General features: G+C 45.6%; 1 protein-coding gene across 21 annotated transcripts in view; it reads left to right on the top strand.

Annotated features, from left to right (window-relative positions):
* Nucleotides 1-15,451, top strand: part of DNM1 (dynamin 1) — a 64,591-nt gene extending 49,140 nt beyond the window's left edge. For 4 of the 21 annotated variants that reach the window (XM_062641308.1, XM_062641312.1, XM_062641307.1 and 1 more), the window contains 7 exons: nucleotides 1,595-1,704; nucleotides 2,303-2,414; nucleotides 3,633-3,644; nucleotides 4,895-5,065; nucleotides 5,239-5,480; nucleotides 5,868-6,086; nucleotides 13,458-15,451. In XM_062641308.1, the coding sequence (XP_062497292.1) occupies nucleotides 1,595-1,704; nucleotides 2,303-2,414; nucleotides 3,633-3,644; nucleotides 4,895-5,065; nucleotides 5,239-5,480; nucleotides 5,868-6,086; nucleotides 13,458-13,527 (936 nt within the window). In that variant the 3' untranslated portion in view covers nucleotides 13,528-15,451. Of the gene's footprint in view, nucleotides 1-1,594; nucleotides 1,705-2,302; nucleotides 2,415-3,632; nucleotides 3,645-4,894; nucleotides 5,066-5,238; nucleotides 5,481-5,867; nucleotides 6,087-6,463; nucleotides 6,516-9,283; nucleotides 9,321-13,457 lie in introns of those variants that run through there. The other 17 variants (XM_062641315.1, XM_062641314.1, XM_062641309.1 and 14 more) reach the window with 15 other exon arrangements.
* Nucleotides 15,452-16,877: the final 1,426 nt, after the last annotated feature.

The raw sequence follows: 16,877 nt of genomic DNA on the forward strand, positions 1-16,877 counted from the left end.
TAGGTGCTGGCTTCTGGGATATTCTTGTTGCTTGAATTTTGGAATGAACTTGTCTGATTTGATCTTTGGGCTGTGTCTGAACTGTGTAGTGACTGCTGTCCTTAGCAAACTCAAGCCTATTTCACTGAAACTGAAGAGGGTGTTAGGCTGGACGGATGTCTGAGCTCAGCAGCTTTGTCATCCTTATCTGCTGCTCTGCCCTGTCCCTCTTTCCTAGCTAATCTCTGCTCACTGACCATCTTTGTTTTCTGTTCTTGTTTCCCCTGAGAGCAATCGTGTTTTGTTGCTTCCAGCCAAGAAAGGTCTACAAACACACAAGATGCTCACAAGGGGACAGTCACACATACATGCTTGTGCACAGAAGTATGCTCTATTTCTATTTCAGTCTCGGGTAGCTGCATTCTGCCTTTAGGAGACCAGTGTGATGGCTCCCTCTCTTGTTATGTTGGGGTATAATACCCAGCTGGAACAAGATGTTCCAAATGGGGACCTTAAATCAAACTCACCTCTGTTAATTTGCTGTAGATCAGATTTGAGCAAGGAGAATGATTCTGCCTTAGCTCCTGGATGTTAAATGTGAAAATTAACCTCAAGATTCTTTGTTAAAGATGATATCTAGGGTCAGAAATGTTGAGGTTTGGTTTTGGATGCCTTGTTCTGTGTTTAGCAGTTGGGAGAGGTCTCATAAGAACCAGACTGGAGGGTTGTGGGTGCAGTTGTTCTGGAAAACAGATCCCTTCAAGCAATCTGAATCTGGTCACTAAAATTTCAGGCTCTGGTTTTGAGCATCCACCGAGCAGCAAACTGCCTGTACTGCTGCAGCTTCTCATCATTTGAAGCATGAGAGTTTCATTAGTGAGCATGGTTATTGATTTATGTTCTTTTTCCAACACGGGAGCCCTTGAGGTAACCTTACAGTAACCTGTGTTCTTATAGCCAGACTTGCTCTTTGATCTTTGGGTGTATAATTATTATTGCTTAATTAATACTTTAAGAGGGTTTGCAGTAATCAATAGTGTAGGACAGTGATAGGATGAAATGAGAAAGTCAGCTCTTCTGACGAGGTGAATTTAAGTTGATGCAGTCTGTATCTGTGGCAAACCAGCTACTCTATCACATGCCTGGCTTTTCTTGAGCCTGGATATAGGCTTGTCATGATCATAAGTAAAACACTGAGGTGTCAATAGTGAGGCTGTGAGGGCTGATTGCCCCTTCTCTGACCAGCAGCACTTTCTCCCCACTTATGCTGTCCTGAGGATGGAGGTATCACGTAGCTGGTGAGGGTCTTGGTGCTGATTGACCCTTTGCTGGGAAGAGTGAGGGCCTTGGTGGTGATCTACAACCTGGGGAATTGGGTCATGCCATGCTGCTGCCAGCTCCTCGAGGAGTTAACGGGCCTGGGTTCTTGGGTCACATCACAAAAGCAGTCAGTAAGGACAAGAGAAAACAGGTCCCCTTTTCTCACAGATTAAACAGACCTGGTGAGTTGAGTGCCCTGGTGATGTGGGGCTGTATTGTTGACAGGCTTCTCTGTGCTGGCAGAGTAGAGGCTTTGCTGGAGCAGTGAGTGACTTGTTACTGATTCCTTTTTCAGGAGAAAGAGAAGAAGTACATGTTACCAGTGGATAACTTGAAACTGCGAGATGTTGAGAAGGGGTTCATGTCCAGCAAGCACATCTTTGCTCTCTTCAACACTGAACAGAGGTATGCTCACATCTCACCATGCCAAGCTGTTGAAGCTAGGGACAGCATTTATGTAATATTAGATAGGAGGGAGTAGATGGGTGTATTGGGATAGCTCTCCAGGGGAGAGCCATTCTTGGAGGAGATGGGGGGACTTCTTTTGACAGAAGAATAAGTCTGATTTCATCCCTTCTGGTCTTGCATATATGTACCGTCTTTCTTCACCAGCGCATGGCCTGCAGGGTGACCTTAGCCTTCACCTGTTTGGCGTGGTTACCTGGATCCAACTGGAATATATACTGATAATCAGTGTTCTTAATGAGTGACTAGGGAAAGCCATAGGAGATGGGGGACCCAGGCTAGTTGGAGAAGTCCAGCAGTGGGCAGAATTGAAAGAAGAATCTTATTCACACCAAGTTGAAACGCGCAGCTGATCTAGGGGCAGTCCCTTCCCTTTTGCAAGGTCATGATGAGGATGCTAGCAAGGAGCTAAGCATCTCTGCCTTAGTCCAGGAAGCTTCTACAAGGCTGTGAAGATTCCCTGGCCATTGACATCTGTGTTAAATGTGGGCAAATCTCCAATTTGCAATAGAGAAGAATAAAATGTTTGTCTCTTTAGGAATGTTTACAAGGACTACCGGCAGCTGGAGCTGGCCTGTGAGACCCAGGAGGAGGTGGATAGCTGGAAGGCTTCCTTCCTTCGTGCAGGAGTCTACCCAGAGCGTGTTGGGGTAAGTTATAGCCAGAACTATGGGATCAGAAGGAACACAGCATAGCTGCATCATCCTCTTGTGTTACAAATAAATTAGTGAAGGTTTTGTCTCTTTACTAAACCAGGCGTCTTCTGGAACAAAACTTTTTAAGTTTTTGGTATGTCCTGGTGCTTCCTTTAAGGAAGCTCGGGATAAAGTAACAGGTAGCTTCAAAGGGGGGATAAAGTAGGCAAAGACTGCCTTGAATAAGCCCTTCTAGCTCTCTTGCTTTGTGGGCATTAAATTCCCAATCTAAGTAGGACATTTAACTACCTGACTACTAAGTGGTATATGCTAAGTTGCCATTCCTTTTGAGAAACACTGTACAGCCTTGTTAGGAACTTCTGGCTTAGTAGTAGTTGTTCTCCTGTTCCTTCCGTCACCCAGTTAGGGAGAGATGTTCTCTGAAGTTTTATTTTGCTTGGTAGATACCTTAATATACTATTTTAGCAAGGCCCCTTATCTCTTCCGTTAGCCTTGTCCTGTAACACTTGCTGTCAGCATTATGCTCTGCTTTAAAAGTACATTCTCTAGAATTGTGGTATATGTTCCTGTTCAAAGCCTTCCTGCTCTCTGAGAGGAAGCTGCTATTAGTAGTTGTCCATTAGAAAAGTGATAATTGCTTATCTTTTTGCATTTGTTGCTTCTAATAGACTACTTGCATTCATCTTTCCTGTTACACTTGAAGATTGTGGGGTTTGCCTTAAAGTAGTTCCTGACAAACCGATGTGATATTAAATATAAGAGGATTAGGGAGAGGACTTTAACAGTGACATGACTTCAGACTGGCTTTGAACCAGACTGGGCCTCTTGAGCACACTCTGGTAAAGGACATGTGCCATCTATTGGTGTGCAAATGGAATGGTTTGACATAAGAATGCCGATTGCTAGCATGACTGTCTCAAAACCCTATGTAACAAAGAAGAAGTAGGTGTTGTAGGTGAGTAAATTGCTCTGTGTTGCTGATAATCTGATTTACTTGGTGTGCATCCCATTTTGATTGTCAGTGTAGCTAAACCATTAACTTGTTCCTCTTCCAGGGTAATCCAGGGATTTGTGTATTTTAGTGGGGTTGAGCGTTGCTTGTTCAGTGCTGTGATGGGATCTTCTCCAAATTCTGAGACCAATTAAAAGTCTTTTGTTTTTTGTCCCTTTTTGTTTTAATTTTTTCCACCTATGCTCAAACTGGCCTGCCAGGACAAGGACAAAGTAAGTCTGACCCTCCCTGCCTGCGGTGCCCGCTGGGGATCTCGCCAGATAGCTCTCTTGTTTTTTACCTTTTGTCACAGTTTCCTGAGAGGCATTTGCTTCTTCTCCCTCTTTGTGCCTTCTGTTGGATTCCTGCTGCTTGTTTCTGTTCTTGGTTTGAATTTTCCTTTTTTTTTTTCTTGTTATTCCTCCCTTTTTGTACCACTTCTGAATCTTAGTGCAAACTTATTTTGGGGGGTTTTTTTGACCCTTGTGTTTTTTTTAAGTTGCCCTGTTTGACATCCACTTCCTTTTCTTTGTTTCTCACTGAGACCTTGTGTTCCTTCATTATGTAAGATCTTCCCAGGAAAAGCTCAAATGAACAAAAGAATTTGCCCTTTCTCCTGTATTTTGTTCCCCAAAACAAAAGATAAGGAACTGCTGCAAAACCTTCAGACTGGGATGGTTCTTACAAGAAAGATTTTTCTTTATAAAGTCAAGGTTGGTTTGTTGCCTTTTTTTAATAAGCATTGAGAAAGAGCAGTCTTTCATGCTTTGCTGCTTTGAAATTGATCCCAAATGGAAGAGCCTTGGTGATTGCTTGCTGTCAAACAGCACTGCCCAGGTTTTCCCTTACAGAAAGCTAAACAAAGCATTTCAGGCAGGCAGAGATTCATGTGCTTGGTGTGAAAGAAAAGCTAATTGACTTACGATGGAGGATTTGCAATTAAAGTGACCAGGAAGGGTTTCTAGGTTATTCCATCTACTGTGGTCTCACTGAGACAAGCAGTTATCTCGCCTCTGTATCTGTTTTCTCATTTGTATAATGAGGATGAAGGTGCAGTGTATCAGAGCCTGGGAGGCTTAATTTATGGTGACTAATTCTCAGAACTGAACTGAATCTGAGGGTGGGAAAGCCAGCTCAGATGAAGAACCTTTCAGGAAGCTCTAAGCATTGAAGGCAAAAATGCAGCTTTGAGTATTCACTAGAGCCATAACCTGTGAACACTGGTCAGGAGTCCCTGTTGCCTTTCACCTTTGTGTAGTAACTTTCTACCAGGAGAGCAGCTTTACTGTTAAAGCTCCTTAGATCCGAGGTGAAGTCTATATAAGCCGAGCTGTGCGTTGACAATCACAGCTCAAAATGTAAGCTTAAGCTTTACTTATTGCATGCGCTTCCTGTACGTTCCCTTTATTTTCTCTTACCTCTCCTGAAAAACCAATTTTGTGTTACAATTGAAGCACCAATTTGTTTCTCCTTTTCTCTGCAGGCCAGTGAAGCAGAAGAGAATGGATCAGACAGCTTCATGCACTCCATGGATCCTCAGCTGGAGAGACAAGTGGAAACGATCAGGAACCTGGTGGATTCCTACATGGCAATTGTCAACAAAACCATCAGAGACCTTATGCCGAAGACAATCATGCACCTCATGATAAACAATGTACTTATCACACGGTGGTCAGTGGAGGTGGGGAGACACAGAGAAGGGGAAAAATAGGGAGAGAAAGAATGAAGAAAAATGGAAGGCAGCTTGGAAGGAGGACGAGGTGGGAGAGAACGGAATGTTTTGGGGAAGAGGGTGAAAACTGATTCCCTCTTTGTGCTCCTTTACAGACCAAGGACTTTATCCATTCGGAGCTGCTGGCAAACCTGTACTCCTGTGGTGACCAAAATACACTGATGGAGGAATCAGCAGAGCAGGCTCAGCGACGTGACGAGATGCTGCGCATGTTCCATGCCCTGAAAGAGGCCCTCAACATCATCGGGGACATCAACACCAGCACCATCAGCACCCCAATGCCCCCACCGGTGGACGACTCTTGGCTGCAGGTGCAGAGCGTACCATCTGGACGCAGGTACCAGAGGCTCAGGGGGAGAGCCCCGCAGACCTGCCTGATGCCTCTTCAGTGGCTAGCTGGGGCCTCCTACTGAGACCGGGAGTCCTCCTCTTGTCCTCTTCTCCCTGTGGATGAAGAGTTCTGGGTATTTGTGTTGGAGGCTCCTAGGCTTTGGAAGCTATGTAGGACTGATACATCTTTAGAGGATGCTGAGGGTTCTGAACCCTTAGGTTACATAGGGCCTGAAGTAGCTTTGAAGGCAACCTGATGGTCCTAGAAAGGGTGGTACATAAAGTGGTGTGAAACTAAAGAAGGAACACTGAAGGTGGCATATTGAGGACCTGGTGGTGAGAGAGGGATCTCAGGCCTGTTGTTGCAGTTGAATTTCTTCTGTTTGTTTGCCAGGTCCCCTACGTCCAGCCCCACACCACAGAGGAGAGCTCCTGCAGTGCCACCCGCCAGACCTGGGTCTCGAGGCCCAGCTCCTGGACCACCTCCTGCTGGTGGGTCCACACTGGGTGGTGCACCCCCTGTGCCCTCCAGGCCAGGTGCCTCTCCTGATCCCTTTGGGCCCCCACCTCAGGTTCCTTCTCGGCCTAATCGTGCTCCTCCTGGTGTTCCCAGGTAAGTCCTGAGACGCTGCTCCACGCAGGTGGGATATGTCTGGTTTTGGGGTAACAGACTTGACAGCATTTAGCCTGCCTGGGCCATAGAAGGAGAATGGAGTGCATGGTGTGGGTACAGTCTTTGGATATTTGAACTGGGTCCATAGGCAGGAGCATCGTTGTCCACTGAGATCTCATTATACAGATGAGGCATTGCCAAAGCAGCTCTCAGGAACAGGGCAGCTTCTTCTCTGTTCACATCTCTGTGCAGATAATGGGGGAAGAGGACCTTGCACCCAAGGGCTTTATTAAAGCAATCATAGCAATGCCTCTGCTCACAAGTAGATGTTCACAAGAAAAATCGCAGGACTGGAGTGACAGTTTCCCTCTGTGTAGGGCTCCCAAAGTGTGAAGTTGCCCCTTTTCTCCTGGCCCAGAGTTCTTCAAGGTGAGTTGGAGACCTTTAAGTTGTTCGGTTGTTTTTTGGCTAGGAGAATGTTGCAGTATCACTGGCAGATAAATGGATTTAATTTTTTTTTTTTAGCCTTTTTTATTGCTTTTGTAATCGACTTGAACATTTTCCAGTCTAGAGCATTAAAATCACACAGCTTTTCTTTCCTGCTGGGAAACTCAGTTCCTTTCCTGTTCAGTCACTTCAAACACACTCCAATATAGTAATTATGTTGTGTACGTTTCCTAAGCACATGTTCCTGAACAGGACTTAGGAAATAGTTTGGAACAGGGAATGCTTTTTGTGTTGGGTACTTGGCCTCCCTGTGAGGAAGAGAAGGTAATTGCTGAGTAAAGAATGAATATAATCAGAAACACCTCAATGGCATGCCAGAGGGAACACTTCCCTCGTGGAAAACACCTCCTCTCTGGTGGTTGCTGGTGGCACATGTCTGAAGCTTTGCCATTTCTGGTGGAAACAGCCAGCCTGTCAATGGGTGGTGATAGTATATGGCAGAGGCAGTTCAGACTTCCTCCTGTTATAGTGCCCCAGCTGACACGTGGTGCTGCCTGTTTAGAGGGGACATATTCTCTGCCAGGCTGTATCCAGCCCAGAGGTGGATGAGTCCATATTGATTATAGGCCTTGTTATCAATTATAACCCCAGGTTCTGACTTTGGTGTGTGCAAATGGTTTTACTTTCTTGGTGCCTCTGCCCCCAGTCCTCCCTATGCACCTTGATGCAGCTCCCACAGTCACTTGTCCACACATGCCTCAGTGTTGCCCCAGGGAGTCCAGTCCTGCTGGTGGCACCTATGGATGTCAGCATGCTTCTACTGTGTATTTTGGCTCTTGCTTCTTGTGACCCTGCTTTTCCATCTAGTGTTACTTTGTGGTTTTATTTTTAGTGTACTTATGCTTCTTTCTGTCTCCATCTTTCTCCTTTCACTCAGTTTCATTTCTTCACTCATGAAAAATATTCTATATACCTGATTGTCACAATAGGATTCCCCAAATGGGCTGAAATGAATTGGCCTCTCTTTTTGAAGAGATCTGTCGTATTCTGTCTTAATGTCTCTTCTGCCATTTGCATGAGGGTTTAATTGAAGATAGGGAACAGTACTGAAGCAGAGAAAGAAAGTGTTTCATACTGAACCAAGCAATCCCTTGCTTTAGGGGAGAGATGGTAGGTTGGATTGCATGTTACTGTCTGCCCTGATCTGGAGTTGAGAATGTAATTCCAGAAGCTGTGAAGTGATGCTCATTCCCTGATCCCCGTCTCTGATTCTTCCAGTTGTTCATAGACTCCTCCGGATCCTGATACCAGCTTGTCATTTGAGTTCACTGATGAATGGAGAATTTCCAATGACAAGGGACTCTTTCTCTTCCTCTCCTGTATATAGAATAAGAATGTTCCCTGCTAGCACTTGGACTCGGGTCCTTCTGACATGGGTGAACGAATGCCATCTCCATTGTTGCTTTTTTTAATACTCACCTTTTCCCTTGCTAACCAGGCTATGCTGTTGTGTGAGGGGAACAAAGCTCTTGTAGATGGAGTGAGTGGGCTTTGCTGCAGGAGTTGGTGTCGTGTAGTGAACTGCAAGTGTGTGGTGGTGGCTGGATGTGCTTTGTGTGTATGCACACACCCGTGTAGAAATGTGGCAGGTTTTGTGTCTCCAGTTTGTTTGAGCATCTGATTTTATGAATGATGAACTTAGATGAGTGTCACTGTACTTTTCTCAGACATAACTGTAGACACATGCTTTCACATATAAACACCACATGGCCCATTTTCTTGCACAGGAAGGTTTTCTTGCATATAATTAAGGACATATAAAACATTGCCATCATGCCTGTGTACTTGGCATTTATTCAGTCTGCTATGGAAGTCCATATTGCCAAATACATACAGAGTTGAAGCAATATAAGGTCCTGTTTGGGTGCGATTAAAGGCTGTATGAGGACTACATGCCTATTGGAGCTATGCAGGAGGATTTGCTCTGGGAGAGAAAACTCTGAAAATACTCCTCCATTTAGGCTCTTCAGGTTAAAATAGTTCCATAGAAACTAGTTCAATAGAAAAGGTGAAAGAGCTTTGGCAAACTCAAAGGAGAAGGAAGAATGTTAAAGTGAAAAGGCTTGAACCATTGGAAAAAACTGTTGAAGGCATTAATGGGTTCTCCATTCTTTGGTACATCTAAGGAAAGAGATGCAAGTGATCAGCATCACTGTAAGCATAACATCACACAGCTTTGACTTGAATTATTTAGGAGGTCGGAGTGGCTGATCTCATTATTTGTAATGTCCGAAACAGAAGCCTTCACCTGCTTCTTCCCTTTTTGGGTAGCACTCAGGACTGCATGTCTCTCTTTCCTGAGCTGTTTGTTTCAACTCTAGCATCTAATACGATCAGAGACAAGTTAAGCTACCTGTGCTGAGACCGAGAGATACTGTTGGTTCAGCAGGTGTGAGCATCAGCCTGGATGTGTGAGTGGACTTGGTGGGTGAGTGAGCAATGGCCAGTGGATGTGCAGACAGCTTTCATGCACCCCTGTGCACAGCAGGGTTCTGGATGTGTGCAAAGATGAGGCTGTGGTTGTGTGTGTGAAGTCCTGACCAGCAGCACACACTGATGCTGTCTTCTGCAGGGAGACGTGCAATGTGTGTCTGTGCATGCATGTGTCTCTGTTCCACGTTCCTGACAGTCTGTGTGGCCTCTGCCTTGAACTGTCTGAACTGCCATGTTGATTTCATGTTGTCTTTCAGAATCACTATCAGTGACCCCTGAGGACTGGCAGCCACGGTACGTTTTGCACTCTCCCTGCAATGCATGAGTCATTGTGTCCCATCCTCCATCACTCTGCTCTGCAGCTCTGCTGCCTAGTTCTTGTGTTAGTAACAGAGTCCCTTGTCCAATGAACCTCCTCTGCCAGGATCTCATAAAGGGAGGAGTCTTGAACAGAAAAACTGGCTGATGAGAGTCAGAGCAGCTGCTTGAGCTGCAGTAGCTGGGAAAGCCTCAGTACCTGATTCAAGGTCACTAGAGGACCCTTTCTCTGCCTTTAGATAGAGGAGGTGGGATGGGGGAATGAGCTCTGGCACAAGGTCTAAACTGTGTGTGTCTCATTTGCCTTATATGTGCCCTGACTGGGAGATCAGCTGAGGGAACTCTGATTTGATTTGGTTTGTCAGCTCTGTTAGAATCAAGATTGAGACTCGGGGCATAGTTCAGACTCCTCTTCTTATATTCGAATGTCTGGTTGGAGGAGTCCTCCCATCATCACTGTGTTCCCAGTGCTCATGGAAGGCAGGAGTTACAGTCATTAATATCAGGACTTCCATGTCTTGAGTGTAAGGTAACTCTGACATTGAATGTTCCCTGTAATCCTTGTGTCCTGTCACAATTAGAAGCAAACTCCCTTTTGCTTGTTCTCCACTTGACCCTTTTACCTTCCAGGTTACTCTTCTGCTTCCATTCAGACTGCCTTCTCTCCTCTGCCTTCTGCCCCTGTGAGAGTTAGGCTTTAGTGATCCGTGTCCCCCAAACACTGCCTGTCCTGCCTGTTTCCTTTTCCTGTCTCTCCCTGCATCTTGCAGCATTGTACTTGTTCAGTGATGTAGCAGGGTACTGGGGCAGGCTCATGCATACTGCACTGGCCCAAAAACTCTTCCTTGTCCTGTTAATGCTGAAGAGTGGCGTTGTGCAAATTCTCCAGAATCTTTTCCCTGGGAAACTCTAGCCCTTATTGATAAAGGGACAGAGAGGCCAGAACAGGGCAAGTGGGGGGGGTGGGCCCCTTCTCCTTTTCTCTGTGGACTTCCTTTCTTGAAGTGAAAGGTCTGAGAGGGGCACAGCAGCATATCCTGTAGATTCCCTTGCTGCTGGCTCTGGCAGAGAGAACTGAGGGTAGCAGTGTGTGTTGAAGTACTATCTTAACGGGAATAGCAAAAGATCAAGCCCTTGTTCCAGAGTTCACAGCTAGCCCCCATCTTGCAGCAAGTTGGTGTCTGTCACTGCTGCATGTGACTGCAGTTAGAGCTCAGAGGTGCCACATCCCATCAAACCAATGCAGTGATTGCTCAGCGATTGACATCTCTGAGGACGTCATCCGCCAGCCCTCCTCACTGATGACGCACTGCAGAGGTGCTGGGAGCAATCAGCAGTTTCCTCCAATACTCTGCCTACTGCAGACATCCCTGGCAGCCCTAGAAACATGCATCTTGGTGAAGAACCTCGGTGAAGAGGCTTGCTGTTGTCTGCACCTCATTCTGGGACTCGCTGTTATGGGGCGTTCTGTTCTAAATCTGGCATCAAGAGCACCAAGGAAATGAAAGTTAAAAACCAAAACAGCACCAAAAGAGCCGAACCACCCCCAAAATACCACCCAAATCCTTTTGAAGTCCAAGGGAATAAATGTAATGTTTTACCATCTCCATTAGGTCCTTATCAGCAGAACTCCCAATTAGCCCATTGCTTCCTAGGTATGATGAACATAGGGTCTGGGTATAGCTTGAAAGACTGACTTCAAAGGATGTGACAGTCACTATAACTGGTCTCCTCAGGCTCCTGCCAGGATTCAGGTCTTACTTCCCAGGACTAGAGACTGCTGCAGGCTTCCCCATGAGCAAAGCTTTGTTCCTTGGTGTCCTGACTGAGGAAAGGGACTTTTCAGTGACATAAAAGGCCTTTGCTAATGATGCAGTGAGACAGCCTGAAGCATTTCGGGTGTAAATGGACTTCTCTGCCCATTTCAGCCTTTGGCAGCCTTAGCAGGCAGATTCTGCACGTGTCTCCAGAAAAGCTGAGCACAGACAAAATCTGTAACTTTAAAAAGTGGCAGCCCTTCCCCCTGAAAGCCTCTGAGTGTCTGCAAAACTCAATCACAGCACGTTATGAAAAAGCAGCCCATCTACCTGGGAATTATTTGTGTTCCTTTCAGCCCTGTTTATTCTGGTAGGGTCAAGTGGCCTCTCTTGCCAGAGCACATCACATAGTCCAGTGATTTTTTTTTAAGCATCCTTTTCATGTAAATCCACAGAGACTGTTAGAACAACCTGTCCAAACTCCTGAAATGCAAATAGTCCTTCAGACTTGTCCAAAAATGCCTTTTGACACATGGGACAGTGCAGCACCATCTCATTAAAGGATGAGCTAGAGTTTTGTTGGGGTTTAATTCAAGTACTATTGCTGTTCCAGTGAGGGTAGTAGCCATCAGTTGGTTGGTGTGGCTGCAGTTACACCAGGAGCACCCTCTAGAGAGAATGCAGGGATGCCACATGTCATGAAAACAAGTGTCACAGGTTCCCCAGCTGTAACATCTCCTCGTAAGTTTTGCTTCTGGGAGACAGTATCATTTCAGCATCCTTCTGAGGTGGTTGTGATTTCTGGGTTAGCTCAATCCCATCCTTAATTGCTGTACAGGAGCAGTAACTTAACTGACATGCTGACAGCGGGGTCTTGTAGTCCCTGTTGACATTACCAGCCAAGGAAATAACATTTGCAGAATGTTTTGCTGTCTGAAGCTTTTTCTTATGTATCATTTTCCAAGGCAGGGAACAAGTGGTTGTAATTGTTTTGAGATTTGGGGCTTAATAGATATGGAGCAGTAAGTTCTTTTGAGATCTAATAAACAGGACTGTAGAATTGCTCTGGTTCATTTGCTACGATGAGGGAGCTTGCCCCGGTTTATAGGAGCAGAGCTCCACTGGTACCAGCATGACTATAGGCTTGCAGTCAGTACACAACAAGACTTTTGTACCCCAGAGGACTGTATTGGTGCAAATATCCTTCTCTGCCTCTCTTCCCCTCCTCGCCTCCTTTCCCTCAGGCCCTTTGTTAGGGAAGGACCACGATTTCCAGCAGGCAGTTGATTCTCTGTAATCTAAATTAAAGCTTGTCAGTGTGGAATTGTTTTGGCATTAATTCTGGGACGCTGATTCTGTGTGATCAGTGCAAATGCTTCTCTATTTGGGCTGCATCCGGTTATATTTGCTCTTTGCATTTCAGACTGTTTGGATTGTAAAACTACTCTGGCTTGATGCTGAGCAATTTAATTATCATAATGATACACTATCATGACGCTGTTTAGGTTGCAGACACTGCAGGGAGTATGCTTTAAAGGAGGAACATAGATTGGACTCGGTGACATACAGAACACTTTTAATCTGTAAACTGTAGTCTGTCTGAAGTGATCTTCTGAGGAATGACTTAGAACAGCAGGGGTGTTGTCTTGTGTTTTCCCCAGTCCCTTACAGGAAGGAGATCCTAGAATACTTTATCTCTGCAGAGGGAAAACACTCACATTGCTTCCCACTTGATGAGCTAAAGGACTAGCAAAAGAGCTGAAACAGAATGGAGTAGCAATGGTTGAATTTCCTTTTACTTAAGTAGAAGCTGCAATTGCTGAGCACCAGAACTAGAGAAGTGGAAGCATCAAGCTTGCCCCGAACATCAGTGTCATGTATTGCAATAGGGAATCTCAGGCTTCCAGTAGCCTCAAGGGCAGGGGTAGAAGGTGCTCCACCAAACCAGCCAAGAACCTCTGACAGCAGCGTGTCTCAGAGGGCCCCATCCATGCTATGTGACTGTCATGTGCTTGATACAGGAGCTCACTGTTGTCCATGCTTCTCAACGCTCATTCCAGAGCCACTGCGCTCACTGATAATAAACCTCTGCACTTCCAAATTCCAGAGGGAGAGCAGAAATGGCTTTCCAGCAGATTGCTTTACTGCTAATCCATGCTGTGCAGAAAGGCCAGTGTGAGGCCTGATACAAACCTGCAAGTCTCCTTTGTGGAGCTGCATCTGGTACTTTGCGCCTTGAGTTTTATTCTCTTGCTGGCTCAGGCGAGGTGGAGAAGCATGAGTGATTGTGACTGCGACTGCTGTGCTAACCACGGTGTGTGTTCTCTTGTTTTTGTTTTCTGCTTTTTCACAACAGAAGGGGCCCTGCCTCACCTACTCGACCTACCATAATCCGACCGGCTGAACCGTCCCTCTTAGATTTATAACTCGAGGCTGTAGACAGCTGGCGACGAATGCCGTGCTGGCGGCTGCCCCATCCCACCCTCCCTTCCACAGCCACAGTCACTCCTCTCATCCATCCCACATCTCTGCCTCCCACCCACCCTTCCTGGTGTGTCGTAAAACACTAGCCTAGTGATTGAGCTCTTCGTCTTCACTCGTGCGTCCTGTATTGCTTTGTGAGCATAGAGTAGCCTTCATTCAGTGGCATGGATCCCTGAAGTACACTGGCTCCTTGGAGAGATCAGCTGCAGGGACATCCTTAAGCCCAAGTGGTGGCTGTCCGTCCATCTGCCTGGTCTAGCCTGGATAAGTGTCCTGCCTGCATCCGTTAGCTGTAGCACCCGGACTGATCTATAGCTCTTTTCTTGTAGTTAAGACTAAAGTGTGACTTAGAAGAACAATACTATCAAAACACGTGACACCGTTAGGAGCAGATTCAATGTCCTGTGTATTAGTTTGACTTCTAAGGTGCAAAAATTCATGTTGGGAACAGTGCAATCAACCTTCTATCCAAGTGAGGCAGGGAAAACAAGGAAAGGGGGGGACCTCAGTGGATCGGCGTAGTCCTGCTAGAGTGAAGACTGAGATAGCGCACACACCTCAGCGTGCAGGGGGCACATGGACCTGCTCACACTCGGCTCCCTTATAGCTGGGGCAATCCTGCTGGTGATGCAGTGCTTTTGCATCATCGCTTTTGGCTGACTTTCCTGAAGCCAGCAGGGAGAGGGGAATAGATCCGCTGCTCCCCCCTTGCAAAATGGACAGCCAAATGTTTTCAGGGAGTTTTGCTGTGTAATGTTTTGTTCAAAATCTTTCTGCTTTGGATAAGCACATCTTCCCGTGTGGTTTGGGTACTGTGGTGACTTCTTCCGTAGCCTTTTCTTCTTGCATGTGGATGGTACGTGTTTGGGGAAACTTGTAACCGTTGTTGATCGCAACTCATCTTCTTAAGGTTTGGTTTCTACTTTTCATGCTACATGTATTAAAAAATACTTGAGAATTAAAGATATGTCAACCCTGTCCATCTCAGATGTCATGTCTCTACCAGAGCTGAATGAGCCATTTGTGTTGCAGGCTTTCACCAAGGCCTGATTCAGATTTAACTTATCTCCATTTCAGTGCTATTGCTCTGTTGTGGATCCTCTGTTGTTCTGATGCCAGTTCCTTTCTGTATTTTAACTATTGTTTTACTACTTCTCCCCCTTTTTCCTTCCCTTTTTCCTTTGTTTTCCTTGTCTTTACCCTCCAGCCGGCCGGGTAAGGCCAGTCCCTCCCGCCCGGAGAGCCCAAAACCACCATTTGACATGTAGGCCTGCTCCCTCTGAGACTCTTTGCCTGCCTCTTAGCTGTTCTGTCCTGGAATGGTCTGACTCGAATCTCACCCATGGCTTGTTCTGTTTGTATTTTGTGACACACACACATCAGCTGTGATTGTAGTAAAACTGGGTTCTTCATTTTCTTTCTTCCCAGCTGCTTAAAGGAGTTAAACAAGTATATTGTAGTAATGAGAACCATATCTTTACTGTTATAAATATCTATAAATATATATATAAGATGAAAAATCTATCTATGTCCAGGTGTTTAAAGCCATTTGTGCTTCCATGTGGATTTTAGGAAATACTTAAGTAGGGAAAGAATATCTATATACATATATATATATGTACACACTTACATGCAAAAAGCTAACCAAATCCCAATGTTGTTTTTGAGCCGATTGTTAAATTCTCTGCTGTGTGCAGTTGGGTTATTGTATTACCCCAGACTTGTGGGTGAACTGTCTCAGTGCTGGTAGTAGCTGTGATGCAGTTTGTGATCTACCTGTCACTCTTGTTTATTGGATGAAATAAACTATCATTTCTGTATAATGAAGGTCTCTGACTAGAATAAAACCATCTCTCTTGCTCTTTCTCTGGGTGATTTTCAAACTGTGTTTTAATTATTACCTAATCTTTTCATCCCATAGACCTTAAAAAGCTGTACATGCAAGCAGGTGCTATCACTGGTAGGGAAGGTGGAGCAGATCTGCATCAACCACTGAGGAGCTGCAGTAGTGAAACACCTTGTCAGACATGGAAGTTAAGTTGTAAAGGAAAAAGCATGGAGGTGCTTCAGTGACTGGACACACAGAAGGTGGGAGTCTTGCACACGATTGCTCGGTTCTTACAAGGGTGGTCTTGCCAAGGCTGTTGAGTTGTAGTTTCTAGTCTAACATGTAGCCAACTCCTAATGGGAAGTTGCTTTTAGGCTGAAGTAGGATTTCTCCCCAGTACAGACTGGGTAAACCCGTTCCTGCTGTCTCCATGCCAAAAACGTGAGTGCTCTGGGGTTTGGATCATGTTTGCTGCTTCTCACAGTAGCAGTCATGTTTGTCCATAATTCCTGAACTTGGCACTGTCATCCCAACAGTTACAGTGGGTTCCTTAAGGCCCTGTGTCCTGGGGCTCCACCACTACATCTGAAGGAAGAGACCAGGAGCTTTGGGGCTGCTGACTTAAATCAGTGTAATACTGAAGCCTGTTTTGGCCCTGAGTGCTCCTGGCTGCAGCTGCTGTGGTACTTGTAATAAGCTGAAACTCCTCTGGAAGGTTTTATTCACAGTAGGTCCTGGTGGGGTTGAAGGAATTCTAACGATTCCTTCCTCTGTGTGTTTAAGCTGTCTCTTTCTTGCCTGTTTTTATGGGTTGCAACTTCAGCTTCTCTGCAACTGAGGCACACTAACCAGTGCTTGCCCTACCCTGTCCCCTTTCTTTCCTCACTGGAACTGCTCCATCTATCCCTGGTGTTACATTTAGAGTTGTTCCTAAAGAATATTCTGTTTCTGAAACCAAAACTATATTTATTCCAGTTAAGTATTAGAGCCTTATTGTGCAAAACCAGAAACCTTTACTGGCTGTCAAAGGTTAAGTATTGTTCTGATGTGAATTCCAGCTGCCCTTCCCACACAAGAGCAGCTCGTGTCCATTGATTCGGCAGTGTCCTGTTCCCTGTTGTTCAGTGCTTTATGGCCTTTAAGAAGCATTTTTCTCCCTTTCCTCAGCTCAGAGGTGCAGAAGCAGTTCACCTGCTCCAATTTAAAGCTAGTGGGTGTCAGCTGAACAGTAATTCTGCTCTTAGCTCACTTCAAGTCCAAGGTGTGGTCAGAGAAAACACTCCTGAAGGGAACACAGTGAAAACTGAATCCGAAATGCTGGCCAAGAGAAACAGCTTGGGCTTGTCAGCATTTTGGCTACAGAACAACACTCATGAAAGCTCAGTGAAAAAGGGCGTCAATGCTCTGTACCCCCGTTAGTTGTGGTACAGATTTATGAATAACCTGGGCAGGCCCTAACACTGC

Source organism: Pezoporus occidentalis, unplaced genomic scaffold (assembly GCF_034315485.1).
Source record: "Pezoporus occidentalis ecotype Australia unplaced genomic scaffold, CSIRO_AGI_Poc_V1 ctg68, whole genome shotgun sequence".
NCBI lineage: Eukaryota > Metazoa > Chordata > Aves > Psittaciformes > Psittacidae > Pezoporus > Pezoporus occidentalis.